The 23,981-nt window shown below is 40.4% G+C and overlaps 2 protein-coding genes across 2 annotated transcripts; one reads left to right on the top strand and one right to left on the bottom strand.

Annotated features, from left to right (window-relative positions):
* The first annotated feature begins 2,161 nt into the window (after nucleotides 1-2,161).
* On the top strand, nucleotides 2,162-19,392 carry LOC115356156 (apolipoprotein B-100-like). Its single transcript, XM_030047209.1, has 26 exons — nucleotides 2,162-2,216; nucleotides 2,820-2,864; nucleotides 3,667-3,779; nucleotides 3,893-4,038; nucleotides 4,679-4,826; nucleotides 5,341-5,493; nucleotides 6,424-6,548; nucleotides 6,786-6,871; nucleotides 7,156-7,606; nucleotides 7,728-7,845; nucleotides 7,958-8,104; nucleotides 8,291-8,502; nucleotides 8,654-8,873; nucleotides 9,120-9,293; nucleotides 9,433-9,648; nucleotides 9,770-9,934; nucleotides 10,174-10,379; nucleotides 10,671-10,835; nucleotides 11,356-11,480; nucleotides 11,649-11,850; nucleotides 11,960-12,132; nucleotides 12,227-12,402; nucleotides 12,540-12,655; nucleotides 12,872-13,245; nucleotides 13,459-18,155; nucleotides 18,274-19,392. Exons 1-26 carry the CDS (start codon nucleotides 2,162-2,164, stop codon nucleotides 19,390-19,392), a joined length of 9,927 nt encoding a protein of 3,308 aa, XP_029903069.1.
* Nucleotides 19,393-21,417: 2,025 nt separating this feature from the next.
* On the bottom strand, nucleotides 21,418-23,438 carry LOC115356159 (rho-related GTP-binding protein RhoB). Its single transcript, XM_030047218.1, has one exon. It carries the CDS (start codon nucleotides 23,270-23,272, stop codon nucleotides 22,682-22,684), a length of 591 nt encoding a protein of 196 aa, XP_029903078.1. The 5' UTR covers nucleotides 23,273-23,438; the 3' UTR covers nucleotides 21,418-22,681.
* Nucleotides 23,439-23,981: the final 543 nt, after the last annotated feature.

The raw sequence follows: 23,981 nt of genomic DNA, 5'->3' as shown, positions 1-23,981 counted from the left end.
GTGCAACTTAAAGACACTATACTTTTTCCTATGGGAACTGTTTTCTTATTTTGAACTGGACTGAATTCGACATTTGCATGAATTCTCTTTTTGTATTGTTTCACAAAGAATTGTAAACATTATCACAGCGAAATATAAATGGAATTATTTGAGCTGCCTTTAGTATACATATATACAACACTAAGGGACAATTCCAGAGACAGAGTATATACAGATTCAGACTTGTATGTATTATGTGTTGTTTCAAAGAAAATGAGATAAGCAATAAATATCATTAAACAGCCTGTCACAAAAATTGTAAAAGTTAATTTTGCATTAACTGCTATTTAAATATAGAATCTGGCCTTGTGCATAGTTCAGTTCCTCCTGACGTGTAGTAAAGTCATAGTAATTAAATTGTAAGTAGTTGCATCTGATGTCTTTTGGTGTGCACTGACAGTTTGAAACTTGATGAGCAGTGAACACTGCACTGTTGCAGAAGCACATGGACCTGCTGATGTTGCTAAAAGGCTGTAGGATTTTTAGTAGGTTCTTGTTAAACTTCACACTTATGAAATGCCTGTGGCAGTAGCTGCTATAGACCAACTAGCACAGGAGAAGCCACTCTAAAAGGAAAAACTGTGTGTACTACAGTAACAAAGTACTCACTCATGCACACAGCAAGTTTTTGTGTGTGCATATGATAGAAACTGTGCTCAAGCTGCATAAACAGGCAAATGTGCATAATAAGTTTGTAGAGTGAAGTTAAGCGCTCCAAGTTCTCTGAGACATGATTTGTGTGCTTTGAGCAGTACAAATCCCTTAAAGAATTTGTAACAGCCCTCACGTCTTCATATTTACAGCTGAATAAATCATTAGTTCTCACTATCTGTGTCAAGTGCTACCTTATGTCACAAGTATTGTGAGGAAACAATGCCTTGGTAATGCATCCCAATTTTGAGACAGATATATAAAGCCTAATTCTGATAAATGTATTAGTCATTTTTTGGATTATTTCACTATATAATAATAATGATAATAATAATAAAGGTAATTAAATGAATGTTTTTTTTTTAAGCCAAATCTGTTCATTTTGTCACTCAGTAGTTATGATTTCTTCCAAGGCTGTAAAAATTACTTTTAGCTTTGTCCTCCAGACGTGAATAAGAAGTGAATAAGCAGTGTTTGCTGAATGATTACATGTGAGGCCTACATCTTCACTGTCGGGGAGAAACGCTTAAACTTTTTATATTATTTACCAAGATGCTCCTCATTGATAAGCACGATCTGGATCTGCAATCTGGATACTTACTGGTGTCATAGCAGGTGACTTAGGTTTCATTTTCCTGCCATATAATTTATGTTGATCCACAGATAGAGGGCAAATGATTACATAAGCATCAGAAAGGGTATTTTGTGGACTTCAGATGGGTAATTAAAGTATTCTGTAAAGTGAAACCTTTGTGTTCAACAGGATTAATGAATAATTGTACATGTTTCCCTTGTTTTGTGTTTTTGTTGTCATCTTCTATCAGTGTGAAGAGACAGCAAACTCTGGATTAGACAAAACTACTAACTTTTGAAACATGTTGAATAAACTATATGTCTATATATATATATATGAAAATACACCTGTTTAGCATGCAGGCAGGCTCAAGGAAGCAATCACAGCAGGTTATTATAAGGCTATATCAGTTCCTGTTTGACCTAGATCTGATTTCAGAGTGTTTGGTTGAGATAAAAGCATCTGTACAATTACTTTATGGTCAGCATTAATAAATTAATTTTTGACTAACTCCACACAAAAACAAACCAAAACAGGCACCAAATGTAAGCATTGGGTCTCAAAAAGCACAACTCCAAACAACAATCAAGAATAGAAGGAATTAGGAATCAATCAAGAACAGCAACAAGATGTAATTTCGTGCAATCAGGCAGTCCAGTCCCGCCCAGTGCTGACAGACAAGTCTTTAGAGGGTTTGTGAAATGCTTTTTACCTTTGGCCTGCCACAAGGACTGCTTAGACTTTGGAACCAGGGCAACACATTTGCAGCTCCCAGTGATCACTTACAGTGTGGCTGGAGAACTATAAAAGCCAAAAGACAAAAGCACCAAGATTAGTCTTCACGGAAAGAGGAGGACTCTCCTGTCTTAAAGGCTTCCAGAGCTTCTCCTATCCATCATGGGGGGCATCAAGCTCTGCCTTCTGCTGCTGCTGGGCACCTACACGTTAGCCCGTAAGTACTGACAGATACAGGTTGTTTATTTATTCCCTACACTAACAAGAGATACAGAAACAGATTTATAATGTAAGGGTTTCTTTCTAAAATATGAAGAAAATAGTTTTGAGGGAAAAATAAGTTACCTAATGTTTCTGACTCTGCGTTTAACAGACAGATGACTATATCCTCTAAAATGATGTTGTTGTTTTGTATGTGACAGTTAAACAGTTATTATAACATTTAACATTACGTTTTACATTTATTTGAGCATTTGAACAGCTTTAATAGTAGCTGTCCTGTTTCTCGAATGAAGGATCTATCATTTTAGGCTGATCATCTGCAGTTGTTGACTACCACTTGACCTCATTTTTTGGTCCATGTTTTTCTCTGAAAAGGACAATGTTTACACAGTTCTCAGTTGTGCTATGTGTCATACTGTTGATGAGCAAAACCTGTGAGCACACAGAGATACAGAATACACATAGGCATAGTTAAATTATCCATGTTAATAGTAGTGATTGTATCCCTCATAATATGTAATGAAAAGATTCTTTTTAGTGAAGACATGTAAATCTGACGATGTCTTTGAAAACTTGTTGCTTTTCCCATCTTCTTCAGAGCAAGATGTGGGGAGCATTGAGGAACAATCACCAATGTGCTTTTGTAAGACACCTCTTCATTTATTTGTTTATTTATTTGTTTAACCCTTTAAATTCATATTTTCTCCTAAATGTCCCTTTAAGTCACTTCACAGTACAAACCCCTCTTTTTCCCATATAGCAGAACACAATGTTTCATATATGTACTATATATTTTACATAATAGTGTGATGCAGCTTCACTTAACCTACATCACACTTACACTGAGTGAAATATTCAAACCTAAGATGCCCTTTTTTTGGCGACACCATTATATCAAATAGTGCATTATTTTATGCACTATTTGATATATATACTATGTATTTTCCTGTAATTCAGCGGGACATATTTGATATCTTTGGAAACCTTTGGGTCTTCACTAGAATTTAAAATAAAGTTCTGGAGGTTTTAATGAAACAGCAGGCATTTGTGATGAAAAACCCACCAATGAGCGGGGCATTCAGTGTGATATAGGTTGAGACATACAGAAATCAAACTGAATGATTGAGAACATGTAAGATGAAGCAATACAGATTTATAGTTATGTCACCTAGGTGTTCATTTAATGAGTGATTGAAAAGATTGAATTTTTACAAGCAAATTGCCAAATTTACCTACACAAGTCAATTTCATAAGGAACTCAAAGCCACCCTTTGTACCCTTACTGATGAGCTCATCAGCCACTATCAGGCCTTTATGATCCCTTAGTCATCACCAGTCATGTCATGTATTTAAAGCTATAGCTATAGAGACTGTGGTAGACTGCACAATTACACTCACTGGCCAAATGTAATAATGCTCTAACTGATGTTTAAAATGTTTTTTAGTGGCCAAAAGGTTCAAGAACTTCAAGAGATATGTGTACGACTATGAAGCTGAGACCTTTAACGGAGTGACTGGAGCAACTGATTACAAAAGTGGACCCAAAGTCTCCTGCAAGGTACATTTTACAGCCCTGAGTCAACCTTACTGCCAACGCAAGAGTGTCCCGTCCCTGAGCAGAAGGGCAGTTCTAAGAAACCTCTGTTTATCTTCCTCTTATCTCGTGTACAGGTTGAGATCGATGTGCCTCAGACCTGTAGCTTCATCCTCCGCACAACAGAGTGCTCTCTGAGTGAGATTATTGATACTGATGACCAGGGGAACGCAAACTATCGCCAAATTTCCCAGTCTTCAGCTTTCAAAGCTGCCATGGAAAAGTAGGTCACATTGTCACTTCTCCCAGCAAAGAGCCAAACTAAAACCTATATGACCAGAAAAGCTTGATGATAGATTTTAACAATTAACCAGGCAGGTAAAGATGATCTTACTAATTATCAATGCCTTAAAATAGAGGAGACAGAGTGAATGAATGAATAATCAAATGAAGGCTTTATTTTGAACATGTGAAAATCAATACAAAATAGTCAAAACAACAAAACTATGATGGCAACACATGTCCAAAAAGGAGTAGGAAGAAGCGTATGCTTATTAAATCCTCCCCCTTTTCCACTACTCAGTACTACTGTATCAGTTGACTTCCATACATATTAACCAAATTAACATTTACTATATACCCGTACACCCATAAACAAACATACTGACATGTACATTTTTACCAATAGTAAAAATAAATACTGTGAATAAATAAAAATAACAGAACAAAAATAAACAAAAATAAATAAATAAATAATAATAAATAATAATAATAATAAATAATCTGTGAGAACACCTGGTGATTGTCACAAAAAAAATCACAACAGGGACAAAGCCCCACTATATAGAAACAGATAGGGCACCAAACAGTGTGGCATTAAAGAAGTGGTTCATTTGTAAATGGGGTTTTGTCCTCCTCAACAGGAACACCTTGAAGTTCATGGTTGCAGGACAGACAGATGTCACACTCTTCCCTGAGGACGATGAACCTACTGACATCCTGAACATCAAGAGGGGAATCATCTCGACCCTCATGGTGCCTGTAATGGAAGAGGAGAAGAACGAAGAAATGGTAAAGAACTCCCTTGGACAACTCTTTGCCCTATTGATATGTTGTGATTGCATGAAGCTGTTATTAATCATTTCAAGCCTGGGTCACCAAGGACTGCTTGATTCTGTTTGTGGTGTGAATCCATGAAAAGATAAACAAGTTGTGCAATATAAAGATAAGCCGCTCCAGTCATAGGTGATAAAAACCATCCTGTAACATCGTGTTCTGAAAATGCCAATTCTCAGCTGCGGGTCAAAGTCCTAGATAAGTTTATCTTGTTAATGATATCACCTTCTCTCCAAATGAGGGGTAATTTTTTCAGCTTGATTGTTAATCTGATCCACGTAGATATTTTTTCCAAAGGATGTGTTGTAAACTGATGAGTTGTCACAAACAAGTTTTGGCATTTGTTCTATTTGGAGGGCTAGTTGGGTGGAATTTGCTGACACCGTGAAAACCATTTTAAAAATGATCTGATGCTCCAGAATGAATTTCCTCCCCTCTCCTCACTGTCAGTGCCTCTCACCATTTTCAGGCCACCGTGCATGGAGTCTGTGAAACTGAGTTCATTGTCAATGCCAGGGAAGATATTGCCACTGATGTGAGTGTTACCCGGGACCTTTCCAGATGTGACAGCTTCATCGCCCACAGGGAGCACACCAGTCCCCTGGCCCTCATCTCTGGCATGGTAAGCAATTACCCAACCACTTCATGCTGTAACCACCTCAAGCACTATCCCAGAAGTTGCTGGGTTCTGTATGGGATTAGGTAATTCTTCCTAACAGCACTCCCTCTAAGTAGAGGAAGAAATATACTGTTTCACTAGAGATACATAAAAAGCACCCACTTACCCCTTCTTGGAAAATACATACAAAGCACCCAGTATAGATGGAGTCTGTGAATTGTATGAAGACAGTCAAACCATTGAAGAGCAGCAATTTTCATGTAATAGTTCATATTTCTTGAAAGTCTTCTGTCCCCAACATCTGACTGCAGTTTAGTTGAAGGTGCATGATTCCACTGCTAAAAAGCACTGCTTTTTCCGATATGTTGAGTATATCCTGTTCTCGGCATATGATGTGCTTGAATGATTTCTCCACTTTAAGTCCTCAGTGGGCATAAAGATGTGAATGTCTGCTCTGTTGGGGGACTGTTTAAGGCAGTCGCAACATCCAAGCTTGTGGCAGAGTTTCACTGGTCTGTTTGTATCCTTGTTGCTTTTATGACAAACAAGGTGAATTGTAAGCCTGTGATGAAAAGTGCAACAGGGACGACTCTGCAAAATGAACATGACACCAGTGACACTGTACTACATGCAGCTCATGAAACTGAAAGTGTAAAGATCCAATACTGGCACCATTTTAGCTATTTCAGTGCTAGTTTGCTTCTTAACTGCTACCATCAATTACAGATTCATATGAATGGCTGTCTTATGACTGGGGTATCAATAATCACCGGGTGCTTGAGCATTTCAGTTATGGCACCCAATATGGCCATATAGACTGACTTCTTTCATACATGCTACATACAGCTATTCAGATTTGTCAGGTTAACAATATTCAACTGTCAACTCTTCTGTACACTCTAACAAACATGGCTCTTGTCTCTTGACCACCAGCAATACCCTCTGTCCAAGCTGATTAGCAGCACCCAGACGTGCAACTACATTTTTGACAAACAGAAGAAGCACATGACCAGTGGAACCTGCAAAGAGAAACACATCTTCCTGCCTTTCTCTCAAGAGTAAGTTTGCAAAGGACAAAGCATCAGGACAATAATGCAGGAAGAGCTCATTTATCCAAATTAGGTCATTTGAGGGATTTCCTCATTCATATATGTAATTTAAAATCTTTGTGAGTTAGAAATCGGCCTTCTCCTATTTTTGCTGTCTTGAAAATGAAATGATGTTTGGCCAAGTGTAATTGTAGCATAATATTAGTCAGGTGCTAACACGTACTCTTTTTCTGTCACTGAAAACAGGAATGAGTATGGAATTTCCTCTGTGGTGAAACAGAGAGTGACTCTGGTGCAGAGCAGCAAGATCAACGATAGAGTCTTTGACCACAGTGAGTGTTCGCATTTTACAATATGTTTTAATATATTGTACGGTACAAGATACAATTCTTGCGTGTTGACAAATGCCCTTTGAGACTCAAATGTAGATAAATTAAATTTATTTTGGGGAGCATTCATACAAAGTGTGCGGTAACTACATTTTTCTTTTCCTTGTCATTATGCCCAGTTCGGCACTTTGTAACTAAGACATGTGGGGATTAGGACAATCCAGTTTCTGTGTTAGTACAAGATTCCCAGCATTGCCTTACTGGTCCTTTGTTGCCACTCTCAACAGATGAGGCCAACCTCAAGTTCTTGCCCATGGAGGCTGTTGAGGACAAGTCCCCTGTTCAGACCAAGGATGCTGCAATTGCCACAATGAAGAAGCTGATTGTCCAGGCAAGGGCCACTGGAGGCCATCAGCGTGCCACCCTTTTCCAGCAGCTGGTGCATGAGCTGCGTGGCTTGAAGGTTGATGTCCTGAAATCCACTGCTGTTGAGATGATGGACATGTCTGAAGCTGTGACGTTCCAAGCTCTACTTCAGTGCGGTACCCCAGAATGCAGCAGTGCCACTCTCCATGTCCTCACGACCTTTGACAAAGCAGCTCTTGAGGTCGATGCCACCGTCTACGCCCTGGGACTGATGCCTAACCCTTCACGCCTCTTGGTCAAGGATATGTTGGCGATGGCTCAGTACAAGCAGAGCAAACCCATCATGTTTGCCTTGAGCAATGTTGTCAGGAAGTAAGTCAAATCATGAAGCACGTTTTCTGAACTCTAAATAAAGTCTCACTCATTACTGTAAAAATGAATGCTGGATTTTGTTGGTAATTTTCTAACTGCAAGTGTTGAACATGGTTGCTAGGCTGTACCAGGCTGAGGGCCAAGTCACCCCTGAGATCACCGCTGTGTCTCAGTTCATGGTTTCCATTCTGGGTGAGGACTGCGCTGGGGAAAAGGAGCTGACCTACATGGCCCTAAGGGTGGGTGACCAGTTGTCAGATCAACTCTGATGCACCACTTTAATATAATATCTTATGGCTATTTTCAGTTCCATTTTTTCTGACTTGTTATTATATTCCATCCAAATCACAGGTTGTTGGAAACATGGGAGAGGCAATGGAGGCTGCAGATCCTACTATAAAGACCATCTTGCTGAAGTGCATGAGACAGCCTATAACCACTCTGTCTGTCCAGCTGGCTTCTATTCAGGCTTTCAGACGCATGACTATAACTGATGAGGTAAATAACTTGCAATTGCCCCTCCACAGAGGCACAGCACCATTAAATTGTACATGCACTGATTTTACAGAGCAGATTTTAACAATATTTTTTAGTGTATTAGTCTATTTCAAGACAGAGTACATAATCCATAACTTGCTTTCTCCTAGAATGCAATGATGGATAACTGTTTATTTTCCTATCCAGGTTCGCTCTAACCTTCAGAGGGTCAGTCAGTATGCCAAGGGTGCGGTGCAGAAGCGCCTGGCAGCCTACCTGACTCTGATGAGGAAGCCCGAGGCCAGTGACTTTGAGATGGTGAAGAAGTTGCTTAAGCAGGAGCAGAATATGCAGGTCAAGGCCTTTGTTACCTCCCACATCCACAACATCATCTCCTCCACCGACCCTGAGACCCAAAAGTAAGAACAGAGCACATTTCAGCTGACAGTGCCTTAAACAAATCCAGACTCTCACTTTAATGTGATGCCTTGTTTCACCAAACCAACACAGATGATTTAAAAACCAAACTATGTAGAATTAATTAATTAATTTGTTTGTTTCTCTCCTCAGACTGGCTAGTAGGATGATGGAAGTCCTGCAGACCAGTGATGTTGACACTCACGCTGACTACACCACAATGTCCCGTAACTACAAACTGGGAATGGCACAGGATGGCATGATGGCCGACATGCAGGGCAACATCATCTTTGATCCCAGCAGCCACTTGCCCAGGGAGGTCATGTTGGAAACTACCTTGAAAGTCTTTGGCTACAACATGGATATGTGGGAGGTAAGTAAAAAAAATTTCACCATCTAGAAAATTCTGACAAGAAATATACAAAAGTATACTTAAGTGACTTAATTGACTTGACTTTTGGTAAAAACCCCACCTATCTGTTACTGGAGTACAACAAAACTAACCATATAAAGCATCTGCAAACATTGTTTTCACAGTTGTTGTTGTTTTTTTGTTGTTGTTGTTTTGTTTATTTTGACAAACACACATGTGATTCTTGTTGTTTTTACTGACCAACAGGTTGGTGTAGAAGGAAAGGGCTTTGAGCCGACCATTGAGGCTCTGTTTGGAAAGAACGGGTTCTTCCCTGACACCGTGTCCAAGGCTCTGTACTGGGCAGAGGACAAGATGCCAAGCAAGATCAATGAAGTTCTGGAGAAATGGACTGCTCCTTTTAAATCAAACGGACAGAGGGTATAACCTTTGAACAGTTATTTGTCATTCATCTATTATTTTCTGTTACACATTCTTAGGTTGTGTTCTTTTATCATTTTGTTCTGATTCCACCACCTATGATACATCATACAAGAATTCAATTTTTCTCTTACCAAAGGTGCCTGATGACCTTGTGAGGGAAATTGTTCGTAACTTCAACAAGCTGGTCAAGGATCTGCAGAGTCAAGATTCCACAGAGGCTATGGCCTACCTTAAGATCATGGGAGCTGAGCTTGGGTACATCAAGAGCAGCGACCTTAGGTTCATCGCCAACAATGCATTAATGTATGCAGACATTTTGCTGATGACTATCCCTAAACAGGTACTGCAGTTCGTTCACTTTATCCACACCACATAACAATTTCAGCTCATTTTTCTATCCCACATTCAGAGAGCATTTAGCATGACCATGCTTTTCACCCTTTTTTTTCCCTGGTGTTCATTGTTTTCATCAGGCCTTCATGAAAATGATATCCGGCACTGACAATGAGCTCTTTGCCCATTACATCTTCATGGATAACAAATTCACCTTGCCAACAGCCTCTGGCCTCCCTCTGCGGTTTGCGTTATCTGGTACCTTTGCTCCTGGGGCAAAGGGAGGCCTTCGTATGACGCCAAATGTAAATATCAAAACCTTTATTTTTAACCTTCTTGCAATGGCCCTTCAGGCAAATCAAACAGGATTTCACATTATTGCTGTTTCAATCATTTACTTTCTTCAAAGTACTAGAGTATCCTGCAAAATCACTAAAAATGTATTGGTAAAGGTGGTTATATAGTTTTTGCTAAACATTCAATAAATTATTTTCGGGACTACAAACTATTTCATCATTTTTTGATTACTTCATTTTGTTTACAGATGGAAATGTCCTTCATGCCCTCTGTTGGAATTGAGTTTTTGACTCAGATGGGAGTCTTTGTACCTGACATTTTCAAGTCCAATGTTGAAATGCACACCAACATGTACCATGAGAGCAGTCTCAATGCCAAGATCACCATGGGGAGGGACCAGGTCAAACTGTCCATCCCTGCCCCACAGGGCACCACAAAGCTCTTCAGACTCAGGTACCCCATAACAGCAACAAAACATAAAATACATTGTTATATGCCATCCCTATGAGATTGGAATTTCCTTAGTTTGACCTGCAGGTGTGTTTTAAACATACATCCAGAGTGTTTTGGAAAGAAGACAATCTCTTCAATTCAGTAACTCAATGTTAAGAATTACTGGTGTGACAGGCTTTTAATAGAGTATTGCTATAGATCAGATGTTTAAGTTCTAAAAGGATTTTCTCATAAAGTTAATACGACATTTGGGAAGCTGATTTTTTTTTCTGAATTCTCTCCTCAAAATAGCAATACACTGAAGATTGTGGATTCTAATGGATTCAAGACGTTCGAACACACAAGCGGCTCTTCAAGGTGCAGCCGTCTCTTCCCCGGAGTCAAGTACTGCACGAACATGCTTTCCACTGAAGCTGGCGTTGACACACCTTCCTCTCCCATCAATGGAGATACTATGTAAGTTATAGTTTTAGGACTACATAGTCAGCGCACTATTACTGCTGGCATCAGGATAGGATATGGGTTAGGACATTACCATGGGCAAAGACTGGTCAAAGGTTTTGGTCTATTATAAACATTGGTGACTTGCCTGGTCATGTTGCTATGCTAATCACTTTTTTTCAATACTTGCAAGTTTTATGTAAGAGAAGGCGGCGTGCAGCACGCATGACATGTGTTGCACGCATGTGTTGCTTTTTTTTTTTTTTTTTTTACAAATCTGTAATGGTGCTATTAATTTAAATTTTATTTAAACATACTGGTACACTGGTACACCATCAAGAAACCACTGAGATGATGTTTTATCCAAAAGTAGACATGATAAGATTTTGATGGAAAATGTGAGAAAGTAAAACTTTTGTAACTTTGTTTGTCTTTTATTCTTAAATATGTATACATATAATTTAGCTGTCCAAGTCTTCAAATATATATACATATATATATATATATATATATTTTTTTTTTTTTTACACCCTAGGTTTGGCATAGACCTACAGCCCACTGGAGGTGTCACAGAGTATACAGCCACCTTTGCTTACGATGCCCTCAGTGAGGGTGAGGACGAGATGGTTGATTCTCTTAAGATGACCTTAAGAGCTGAAGGTAATAGCACCATTGTTGAAAAAAAAAAGAAAAAAACAAAAAAGATAAAATAATACATGTCTACTGAACCACCTTGTTGTTTATTTTATTGCTGTTGATTTATAAAAATACAATACCAATGAACACAATAGCTAATAAGCCATGCTTCTTCTCACTCTGTTGCTTTAGGTTCTGAGTCAACTGAGGCCACAGTCACCATGAAATACAATCGCAACAGGAATGTCTTCACCTCCCAAATTGAGATCCCTGACTTTGATGTGGAGGCTGGCATCCAGGTGGGCGTGGCCAACAGCAGAGCGAGTGGCAAATCTATTACCCTTGAGATCTCCAACAAGAACATCCCTCAACTGTCTCTGATAGGCCGTGCCAAGTAAGTTAACCTTGTCACTCTATTATTTCACCCGAAGAAGGTAGACCATTGTTTTTGTCATCGTTCTGAAATGAATAATCGGTTGACTACATCGTTTTCTTCATCACAGGGTTCATGCCATGACTGATGGCATGCTGCAGGTTCAGCTGGTAGTCCCTTCACTCAAGACTGACGCTGCTGTCACTGCTACTGTGCAGAATGCTGAGGGACTCACCTTGGAAATCAAGAGTGATGTCAAGCTCCCAGAGACCTCCTCTGTTCAGGCAGTCATCTTCAAATATGGTATGTCTGTGTTTATGGAATTATGTTTTTAAGGAGCTGCTCAAACACTGTTGCATGATTGTTGATAGTTAAAACTTTATATTTTGTGTCTCAGGCAAGGACCAGGCAGAGGTTCAGCTGATGTCTAACATGAATGCTGACACCAAGATCCTCATGTCTTCCACTGAAGCCCTCCGCGCCTGGCTCAGCCAGTTTGCAGAGGATGTCATGGACCAGCAGGTGGTCAAAACAGACATGAAAGTGCGCCACATCATCACCAAGGCTTTTGAGGTGAAAATATCATCATTATAAGCATTTTAGGAGACTTGTTCAAAAAAATAAAATTTACATACCAGTTAGCTAATTTCTAGAAAAAAAAAAAATATATGAAATGTCATGTTGTTGTTGTTGTTGTTGTTTTCAAACAGGCTGGCAATATCTGGATCGACAAAATCACAGATGATGTTCCCTATATTCAGACTCTGAGAGACAGTGTGGCAGAGATGGAAATTCCTTCCATGCCTGACAACCTGTTCATGAACCTGTAAGTAAAACTCCCAAACACTGAGTTACTGTTCTACTTCTTCCACCAGCAACTACTTTGTTTTTCCTTGTACTTTTATCATGACAACATTTCAACTTTATTTCAATGTCATCACAAAATAAGCACACCTATCAGTTTTTTTTAAAACAAATTTAGGGTTACTCTTGGATTTTAATATTTGTTGATCTAACAAATATTATATTTTCATCCTTTCAGTGACAGCACTTTCAAATACCAGTTCAACAAGGACCATATGACCATCAGTGTCCCTCTGCTTCTTGGAGGCAAGTCATCTGAGGACCTAAGGATTCCTCCAATGTTCAACACTCCACACATATTGGTGCCTCAGGTGGGCCTGGAGGTTACCCCCAGGAAGATCCAGGTCCCTACCTTCACCATCCCATCTGAATATGATCTCACCCTGCCACTAATGGGCATGGTGGAAATGTCTGCCAAGGTCAAGAGTAACTACTATAACTGGGAGGGAATGGTCTCTGCTGGCAACAACACTGTTGAGTCTCCTAGCTTCTCAGCCAGCTTCAAAATCATGGCTGACAGTCCCATCGAGCTTCTTTCTTTCACATCTGACGGTAACTTGATCATTCTTACTATATTTATTTTGAGGAATGATAAATTTGCTCTTTAACAAAACTGTAAACAAATAGTAAGCATAATAGAGGATCATATTAAAAATTATGTTTTACTTTTTCACAGCTTTACTAGAAAGTACCACCTATCTAGTGCTATGATAAGTGACCAGCCTCACATTGTGATTAATATTTCATTTCTGCCTTGTTTTAAAGGAGCTGCAGTGATTAGTGACACACCAGAGGAAACTCTGAGGTTCACTATTGATGGTTCCCTAAAGCACAAGCTCATGGACGCAACTATTGCAGTGCTAGAAACCGTTGCGATTTCAGACAAAGTATTGTCAACTGGAAGCTACAAGTTCCAGACCTTCAGCCCTCTGGGTCTACAGTCAGCCCTGGATGTCACTTCCCAGTGCTCACTTGCCCCAGAAATGTTCACTGGAGATGCCAACATGGACGGAAGTCTGTCTGTCGGATCCATGTCTGCCAGCACCACCTATTCCCAGTCCTTCTCTGTTGAGCCAATGAACAAAGAAGCAAGAATTGACTCCACATTTAGGGTGAAATCTGCAATGCTGAATGTTGTTAACAAGGCCAAGGCATCATATGCAAATGAGCAACTTATGATCGAGTCTAACACCAACATGAACAGTGACCCAGTCAAACACACCACCAAATTTAGCATGGGCTACAAAGATTCCCAGTTTACAATCCAGTCTGACTCTGTAACCAAGGCCAATGAGAAGATGCTTCGTAACCAGGTAGAACTTGCTGCCTCTACAGCACAGGCTAGCGTTAGGATAGAGAATCAGGCTGGTGACACCGAAAACAGAGCCTACTCTTTGTTCTCTGGGTCCATGAGCCCCTCTGGTGTGGAGCTCAATGCTGATGCCTCTATTAACATCTTGGCAAGCCGTGCTTCTCACAAGGCAACCCTGACTCTGAACACGAATGGACTGACCACCAGCTGTACTACAACTGCACAGAGCAGCCCAGTGACCTTTGAGAATGTTTTCCATGGTGGGGTTGAAACCTCTGGTGCCACTATGTCTCTCACCACCAAGGGAACCATTACAGAGAACAAAGCTGAGCTCAATGTTGAGGGGAAGATTGGAAGCTCAGAGGTCTATCTCAACAGCATGTTCAAGGGCAACCTCTTTGACGCTAATACCAGGAATAGGGTAAACTTCAGAGTAAATGAAGATGGTTTGACCCTCTCCAACAACCTGGTTGGATCTCTTAACGACATGAAGACAGACAGTACACACTCCGTGTCTCTTACTCTTAAATCTCTTGCCATCCGCTCCAAGACTGACAACTTCCTGAACAACAAGAACTCCTACAACCATGATATCACAATTGATGTGGAGCGTTTTATTACCTCAGTCATGGTGAAAAATGACCTGAAGATCATGGATGTCAATTTTGTGAATGATGCCCATTTCAAGGCAGAGCCCTTCAAGATGGAGATGACTGGGTCAATAATGGGAGTGTTGTCAGAGGAAGAGCTCAAACACACCTATGAAGTCAAATTTGTTGACATGATTCTCTCTGCAAAATGCAACACCAATGGCAAACTCCTAGGATCTCAGGTGGCACAAACCACTGACATGGAGGTTGCTGCTCTGAGCATGAAGTTCAACAATGTTGCTAAATTTAACTCACCATATCTTCGCTTTGACAGCAATGTCAAAACTGCTGCTGCCCCCTTCTCTCTAGACATTGATGCCATCTTGAACTCAAATGGTGAAGTGTATCTGTATGGACAACAGAGCGGTGAACTATACAGCAAATTCCTTCTGAAGGCAGAGCCAATGCAGTTCACGCAGTCATTCGAGTACAGAGCCTCAACCGCTCATGAACTAGAAAATGGAGCCTCCATCAAAACCAGTATGGACAACAAGTTTGATAGCATGATGAGCCTCCAAGAGCAGAGTGTCACACTGAAGATGGCATCCAAACTAAACAACCATGCTCTTGATCAAGAAGTGACAGCCTATAATAATGCAGAGAGAATGGCAGTAGAGATGAAGGGAGCTGTCGCCACCAACCTCTTCAGCAAAGCCAGCGAGAACCAAGACTACTCCATCTCTGGATTTGTAAAGTATGACAAGAACAGTGACAGCCACTTCATCCAGATCCCTTTCATTGAGCATCTGCCTACAGTCATAGAAGAAATGAAGACTATTATTATGAGGCTGATGGACCACAGCATTGACATGCTGAAAGATTTTGATACCAACTATGAAATCAGTGCTAAAGTTCAGGAGAAAGTGTCAGAGCTGAAAGAGGTTATTGACAACTTTGATTTCAGGATGTTTGTCCAAGACATGAAGAACTTTGTCAGCTCAATGGAGAATCACATCACCAACCTGATGGCCAAATTTCCCTCTGAGAAAATCATTAATGCACTGAGATCAGTCATGGACAGTATCATGGCATGGATGAAAAAGCATAATATTATGAACAAAATCAATGTGATTTATGCCAAAATAGAAGAGATTCTGTCCAGCTATGAAGTTGAAAAGATGATTGAGACTATCATGGATGAGGCTGTTAAAATTATGAAGCAGTACCAGGTCAGGGAGAAGATTCAGTCTGCATTTGCTGCTCTCAAGTCAGTTGACATCCAGCCTTTGCTCAACAGTATCATGGCACCTGTAAAGGAGTTTGTGAATCAACTGTATGCCTTTGACTTCAAGCAAATGATTGATGACATAAGCATCTATTTCATCAGAATGGTCCAAAAAATCAAATCCTTTGACTATGAAACATTTGCCATGGAGCTGAAAGACAAAGTCACAGAAATGAGCAAGATTCCCTGTTTTGGAAAGCTTTATGGTGAGTTCAGAGTCATCTCACCCGAATACAGCCTCAGGACCACTGCTGAGCTGCAGAACACCACAACTACACCAAATACGCCAGAGTTCACTATGAACCTCAACTCACAGGCCACATCTCCTTATGCAGTCCTTCCCTACACTTTGGATGCCAGCGCTCATCTATCTGTGCCCAAGATGAACCGCCTGTCTTTCTCTGAGAACATCAAGGCTGTGCACACATTTTTCACACTCGACCACCAGGGAATGATAACTCTCTATGGCTTGTCAGCTCAGGCTTCTGCTAAAACTACTGCCAAGGCCACAACTAAGAGCTATACAGGGGAGCTTGTCAGTAATGCATCCTTTATCATGGAAAATGGACTTTCTGCCAATGTGGAAACTAATTATAAACATGACATTAACATGCCATCCGTAGAGCTCTTCAGTGAAGCATCCATCAACCAAAAGGCTGTTTTCATAGTTGAAGCAGGCACTGCTCGTCTGACCATTAACAATGTAGGCAAGGGAAAATATGCAGTTCTGGACTACTCAGATGAGGCAACCCACAATAGTGATGTAGACGTTGTTATGGATCTCCACACAGTCAAAGTTACTTTTACTGGACAAACAGCTGGCAGTCGCTTAAAAATGAATCAGAATCTGAATGCTGATATCTGCATTTTCCGCCATGTTATCATTGATGCCAAGGCTGAAACAGAAGCACCTTTCATTCGTACAAGTGTTGCAGAGCTAAAAGTCCAGGCTAAGGTTGAAGACCTGAAAGTTGATTTTACTGCCTCACACAATGCAGAGCTGGTTGGACAAATTGAGGGAACCCTCTCAAACTCTGTTGCTGCTTTGATCACACCAAATGAGCTTATGTTTGATGCCAAGAACAAGGGAAACACCAAGGTTGCCCTTCCATTCAAGGTGACTGGAAAGGTCGATCTCCAGAATGACATTGCTCTTACCTTGAACTCTGAGGTACAGCAAGCTAGCTGGACAGGCCTTGCTAGATTCAACCAGCACAAATACTCCCATTACTTCACCATGGATAATGGTGAAAAACAAATTAACATCTTTGCCCAGATTGATGGAGAAGCCAATCTTGATGTGCTGAGAGAGCCTATCACCATTCCTGAAATGACAGTGCCATTCCTTGGTTTGAGGACACCAAAAGTGGAACGCTACTCACTGTGGGAAGACACTGGCCTGAGCATCCTCCTGACCACCACTCAGCAGACCTTTGATATGGACATCAAGCTGAAGTACATGAAGAACCCTGAGATGATCACCATCGACATTGATATGGAACCAATCATTAATGCCATTAATAAAAATGCCAGGATTCTGCACAAGAACATGCTCATTGGCAAGGATAAGGCTGTGGCCATCCTCACTACATCTTATGACAAAGCAAAGTCAGAGTATGAAAAATACAGCATTGACCTGCCCAAAACCATTACTGTACCTGCATACAAAGTCCCAGTGATAAATGTTGACGTGTCTTCTTTCACCATTCCCCTGCCTGACTTCAGTCTCATCAAAACACCTGCTCTGCATGTTCCATCTGCCCTTAGCAAGATGACTTTCCCAAAAATCACTCTGCCTAAAAAGAGCATCATGATCCCTGCCATGGGTGATATGAGCTATGAGTTTTCCATGAAGACCGCTGTGATCACACTCAAAACTGAGGCTAGTGTCATCAACCAGGGCGATATCATCATGAATCTCCATGGTTCCTCATCCTCTGAGTTTCAGGTTCTGGCTGGTGACATTGAGGGCACCACCACCATCAACACAGCTAATGGAATGAAAATGGCCTCTGTCATGTCTGTGAAACATACAATGGTGGAGGGAAACCATGACAGCACTATCAAGATCAGTGCTGAAGCTATGGAAGCTTCTATTGCCAATTCAATGAAGGTCAATTCACCTGTCATGCTAGAAATAAACCAGGAGATGTTTGCAAATCCAGAGGAAGGTCTTATCCTCTCTGTGGCCTCTCCATCTTCAGGGATCCTTTCACTTCAGGTGCAGACTAAGCTCCCAGCCCAAATGAAAGGAAGACTCTATGGTCGCTACCCGGTAAGAAATAGCTTTTGTTCTTATTTAAGTAATGTAATGTGATTTCAGTTAAGCTTGATGGTGCTGTGATTTTTTACTTATTTCTGTATTTTGTTTGTTTGTTTGCTTTTTCATACAGTCCCAGCCCACAAAAGATGTTGATATCTTGGCTGTGAAGATGGCTGTAGTGAACTCTGAGAAGCTGAGCCTTCAGACAACTTGGAACACAGAGATGCCCTATGAAATGATGCTCGGTTTGAAGAAGAATGTGCCAACAGTCATGGAGATGGTGTCCAGACCTATTCGCATGACATACAATGAAGTCACCAGACTTGCTAGAAACCTTGAGGGTTCATTTGAGCAGGCTAAACAGCAAGGTAAAGTCATGTTTAAGAGGGCTGCTGATAACCTGGCATCATTAAACCTTTCTGAAATGACCACCAGTGTAGCAGACAGCACCATGTTGATCCTCAGAGAGTACCAAAAGAACATTCAAATTCTTCTCGATGCTGCAATTAAATTCTTGAGAGAGACCAAGTTCCAGATTCCTGGATATGACCAGAAACTGTCTGGGCTTGAAGTGTACCAGAAATTTAGCGCTTTTGTTGCTGATGTATCTGAGGAGGCTATCCAGAAGATTCCAGAGCTCTTTGCCACCCAGTTTGAAGCAATTCTTGATCATTTCAGGTCCATTGAATTCACTGTCATTGGCACTAATCACATTTTCAGTGGACGAGAATTTATAGAAGACTTGATGGTAGTATTCAAAAAACTGCAGGGCCAAGTGATTGTCACTGTGAAGAAATTGGGTGCTATCCAGCTGGAAGATATCATTAGGAAGTTGTCTGACCTCATGCATTTTACCATTGACAAAAGTGAGGAACTTTTCAACTCCCTAAAATCTCAGGATGTAGAGAAAATCTCCACTTGGGTAAATGATGTGTACACTGATGCCATCAACTCACGTATCATGGCTGATATCACCAAACAAATTGAAGAGACCTACAGAGATGTTATGGAATATGTCACTGTTATGAGAGCCAATCTCCAACAAATTTTTGCTGAAATGTCTATGGAACAGCTTCAAGCTGACATCCAGGCCTGGATTAACTCCTTGGTCAAAAAATTGAATGCTTTCTACAATAATGCCATTGAGCTCCTTAAAGAGAAAAGCGCTACTTTTAAGCCTTTTGTGAGAGTAAGTGACAGACAGATGGATGTTGAGATCCCTTTTCCATTCATTCCAAAATCCAACTAAATGACTGCATAGATAACCACCATATGCTGTCCAATAGCACATTTAGAAAGACTGTTATTGTGCCTGTTTGGTAACCAGAAAGACCATAATAAGCCTGCCTTATTCTTTCATAAGCTACAAAAATACATGCCAAAAAATACAAGTCTGTACCCATGATGTCTGTCTCCCTACATTGTTTTTTCTAATTGCTAATTTTGTGTACTTCACAGTAGACTGCAATTTGTTAAGATCCTACTGTGCTTCCATTGTGTGTTGTACTATTTAAAAAAAACTATATGAAGGCTTCAATAAATACAATTTGTACTGCATACATGATCTGTGCTGGTTTTTTTTTTTTTTTTTTTTTTTTTTTTAAATGCTATTTAAAGCAAATGTTCAGGAACAGCCATTCTTGGCAGGTGTAATAGAAGCTGACTGCAAACAAAAGTATTTTTACATGCTTTACACACTGCTACTGTAATATTCAAATACTCCCTTAGATGGCGCTATGGGGTATAAATTGGTGTGCCCTGCACTGATGTATCAGTTTAAGTTGCTTTCCCAAAGTACACAAAGAATCAATAGGCCTATATTTCATTCATTAGGAACTATCCACTGAATGAATTCACAGTGTAACAGAATTTGCTACAGTCCAATACACCCACCACTGCTGACTGTCCTTTACATATATCAGGTCTAAATATAGAAGAAACACAAATAGCCTCTGACACGTGCTTCTTCATCCTTAAAAAATAAGTGTAGATACTACATGAATGTAGTTTTGACAGTTATTGTAGCTAATGATAAACAACAAAGCCCTAAAAATGTTCCCCCCAGGAATGCTATTGCTTTGTGATTACATGGAATGACTGAGCTAAAGGTGATATGTGATCAAAAGCTTGTGCTCCCTTACGTAACTTTTGGTCTATTTCTGTAGCCTACTGAATTACAATGAAATGACAAATGAAGGACTTAACCAAAAATCACACACTTGGGTGACTTATGTCCATTTTAAATGGTCAGTTAATATACATCTTAATTTTCTAGTGTTTTTAAACTAATGACACCTGCACCAGCTCAGCTGACAATTAGTCTTTAGGGTGAAAAAGAGTTTAAAGTAATGGAAGATGGAGCCATGCATTGATTAATTTATTGAATGTCCCGGGACAAACTTTTTATTGGCTGTTCCCCTTACATTCTGTATTGTTTTTCCACACATTCTGTATTGTTTTTCCAGCTGGTTTAGAACATTAACCTGTCTAGTACAATGCATTCCTGTTCTGTAAGTCAGCAAAGAGCCCAGCAACCGCAGGAAGGAAAGAATGTGACTTTTACACCATCATTACTCTGACTGGATTTACAGGCAGAAAAGATCTGATTGTGGATCTGGGAGACCCCTGGTTGTCCTGCGGTTGTTTAATCAACCCCAGAGCGACAGCTGTTGTTATTAAAAGAAGTTTAACAAAGTCTAAATCAAAATATATTTTACTCCTGAAAACCCACCTTAAAAACAATAAACTAAACATTACACATTTTAACTCTCCCATGTTTTTTGTAATCATAAAAAGGTTCACTAGTGCCTTTCAGTACTGTGCAATTTATGTTGACAGCTGTCATGTGAACAAGCAGTCCCACAACTGTATCAGAGAACAGTTACACAACACACTGGTATGGACACAAACTTAGCTGAACTTATACAATGTGTGTGAAATATGTTGGTAAATGAATTGGTGTCTGTGGCTTAACTTTGTAGAAACATCTTTGCAATGGTAAATTAGTTCCACACAAATTTTGAGGTGTATGTATGGTTGGCTTAGCTCAAGTGTAGACAGCCTCTCGAGTTCTGCGCTCCTTTTCGTGAATCTTTGTTTCGATACTCAGCCACTCGTGTGCTGACGTTTGTCTTGACAATAGCCCTCATATAACCGCACATGGGGCTGTGGTTCGGGCAAGTCTCATCAGTCAGGTGTTGTTCAGGTGAGCTTTGATGGAAAACAGCCCACTTGTTCTTGCAATTGCTCAGGAATGCTACATTGTTTTTTTTTTTTTTTTCAGGCTTCTGAGCTAATTTCTCATTTTTTATGCTGTCATACTATTTCCAGGCTACTTTGTCCTCATATAACCTCCTTCTTTTCATACTGTTAGAAGCCATGTTTCAAAGCTCCTTATTTGGTCCACAGAGGAGTTAGACAGTGACAGGCTCAGTTGGCGTTTGCCAAGTGAGCCTGTCACTGTGGGCACCACCGAGGAAAAAAAAAAAAGTGGCAAAAACATGGGGTTACTCAGCAACACTGATTCAGGCATTTCTGATAACTTATCATAACTGTTCCCTCATATTGTACTATTGTACTACTATGTTGTCTTTGTTGTAAATCAAGAAAAGAAAAAAAATGTTTTGGGAAAAAATATTGTACTATTGTACACATAGCTGTAGCACACAATATATCGGAAAATATGCAGCATTACTTTGTACAGGATGATTATCCCTATTTAAACCTGGTACATGTCTCTTGTAGTCTTCAGCATATTACATACGAGTAAATAAACAACCAAGGCATTAAATACTGCAGAATACAAGACAACACAAAAAGATTTTTCAGATGTTTCAAAATGCTTGTTGGATAGGGTTAAAACTAAAAGACTTGAATCATAATGGCTTACATAGGTTGTAAAGTGAAGCTGGGTCTTTATTCAAAAAGCATAAAACACAAGCAGCTATTTAGACCAGCATGTAAGTTTTGCTTTCATTTTTAACACTTCAGTAACAAGTTTTGTAAGTTGGCTGCTCAAGCGCCCAGCTGATTCCCAAACTGGATACAGTCATTTTACAATACAAAGTGGACATAAATAGTACCAGTGCAAGTTCAACTGCTTTGCTGATTGCAAACAATCAGCATCACAGAAATTGGGTGCGACACTATGCAGACATTTAAAATAAGAAAACAAGAGCCAACATGTCGTTCAGCTGTAACCTTGGCCCATTAGTGTTTGTTCATCACACAGATAAACCATCAGCACGTCATGGGGGGCAGCGTCTGAGGTGGAGGCCTGCTGTCTCTCCTTTTGCCCCATCACCAGTCACACAACAGGATCATGTGACCTGTGGAAACATGCTGTAACCAGTACATTTAGACACCCCAACACCAGGTGATTGTCTGGAACGACCTTGTTTGCAGTTATTAGTTTTGGTTCAACCACGGTCATCTGATTAGAGTAAGAATCCAAACTATGGTCGCTGCCCCTGCATGTTCACATCCCAGCGGGAGGAAGACATCTCTGCTGCTGCACGTCAGCGCCCCGGACAGTTCACTTACGACAAAACACAGCAGTTGATACAACTACTGGATGGTCTGGGTCGCTTCTGTAAGGCTGCCCGTGTTGCAGTCTCGAACACTTCCCATATGCCATCCTTGGTCTTGGCAGAGCACTCCAAATAGTCATATGCGCCAATGCGCATGGCCATGGCGCGACCGTCCTCCGTTTTCACTGGCTCCTGTTTCAACCTGGACAGCTCGTTCCGGACATTCTCGTCGTTGCGCAAGTCCTTTTTGTTGGCCACTAAAATAATGGGCACGTTCGGACAAAAGTGTTTGACTTCTGGTACCCACTTTTCAGGGATGTTTGCGAGCGAGTCCGGGCTGTCCACGGAGAAGCACATGAGAATGACGTCGGTGTCCGGATAGGACAGGGGACGCAGCCGGTCGTAGTCCTCCTGCCCGGCGGTGTCCCACAGAGCGAGTTGGACTTGCTTGGAGTCCACTTCAATGTCGGCCACATAGGTCTCAAACACAGTGGGCACATACACTTCAGGAAACTCGTCCTTGCTGAACACAATCAGTAGGCATGTTTTCCCACATGCGCCGTCACCCACCACGACAAGTTTCTTCCGTATGTCTGCCATTTGTTGCTTCTTTCCTAACTGTTGTCCAAGTCAGATCCAAAACGAAAATGTGGTTTGCGGCTAAGTCGGTCGCTTTTATAAAGAAAAAGAAACTGGGCAGAGTTTACCAGCAGCCAGACACAGTCTCCCAACTACAGACCCTTTACCAGTAACAACGGCGCTTTCTTTATAAAGCGCAGGAGTGCTTTCCTAAATATAGCAATCCAATCGGAAATGGGGAGGTGAGATCACAGTTTCTAAAGGAAGAGGTGATTGGATCTCATGGTTCTTCCTAATGTAGAGGAGGGTCATGTACCAAAAGGACCCACCCGACCCAGGATCAGCTAAAATCCACCAAGTATAACTACAGTATAACTACATGGGGGAATATATATATATATATATATATATATATATATATATATATATATATATATATATATATATATATATATATATATATATAAACATAAAATATAAGCATATAAGTAATTTACTTCTAATTTACTTTTTAGCATAATAATTTAGCATCGTTAAGATATAATCCAAACAGGTTAACGTTGTTTTCATTCCCCAGCAGCAGCATGATGGACATCAGATGGCTTAAGGGTGGGCTCATCCTAATATAGTGCTTATGCTTATTTACAAGATTCTGGATAGTGTCTTCTGCTAATTAAACAACTGCTGATTTAACATTGTACTACACTTATAAGGTGCACAAAAAGGTCGA

Source organism: Myripristis murdjan, chromosome 24 (genome assembly GCF_902150065.1).
Source record: "Myripristis murdjan chromosome 24, fMyrMur1.1, whole genome shotgun sequence".
Taxonomy (NCBI): Eukaryota; Metazoa; Chordata; class Actinopteri; order Holocentriformes; family Holocentridae; genus Myripristis; species Myripristis murdjan.
The sequence above is the reverse complement of the archived record's forward strand: the minus strand, read 5'-3'. Positions and strand labels throughout refer to the sequence as shown.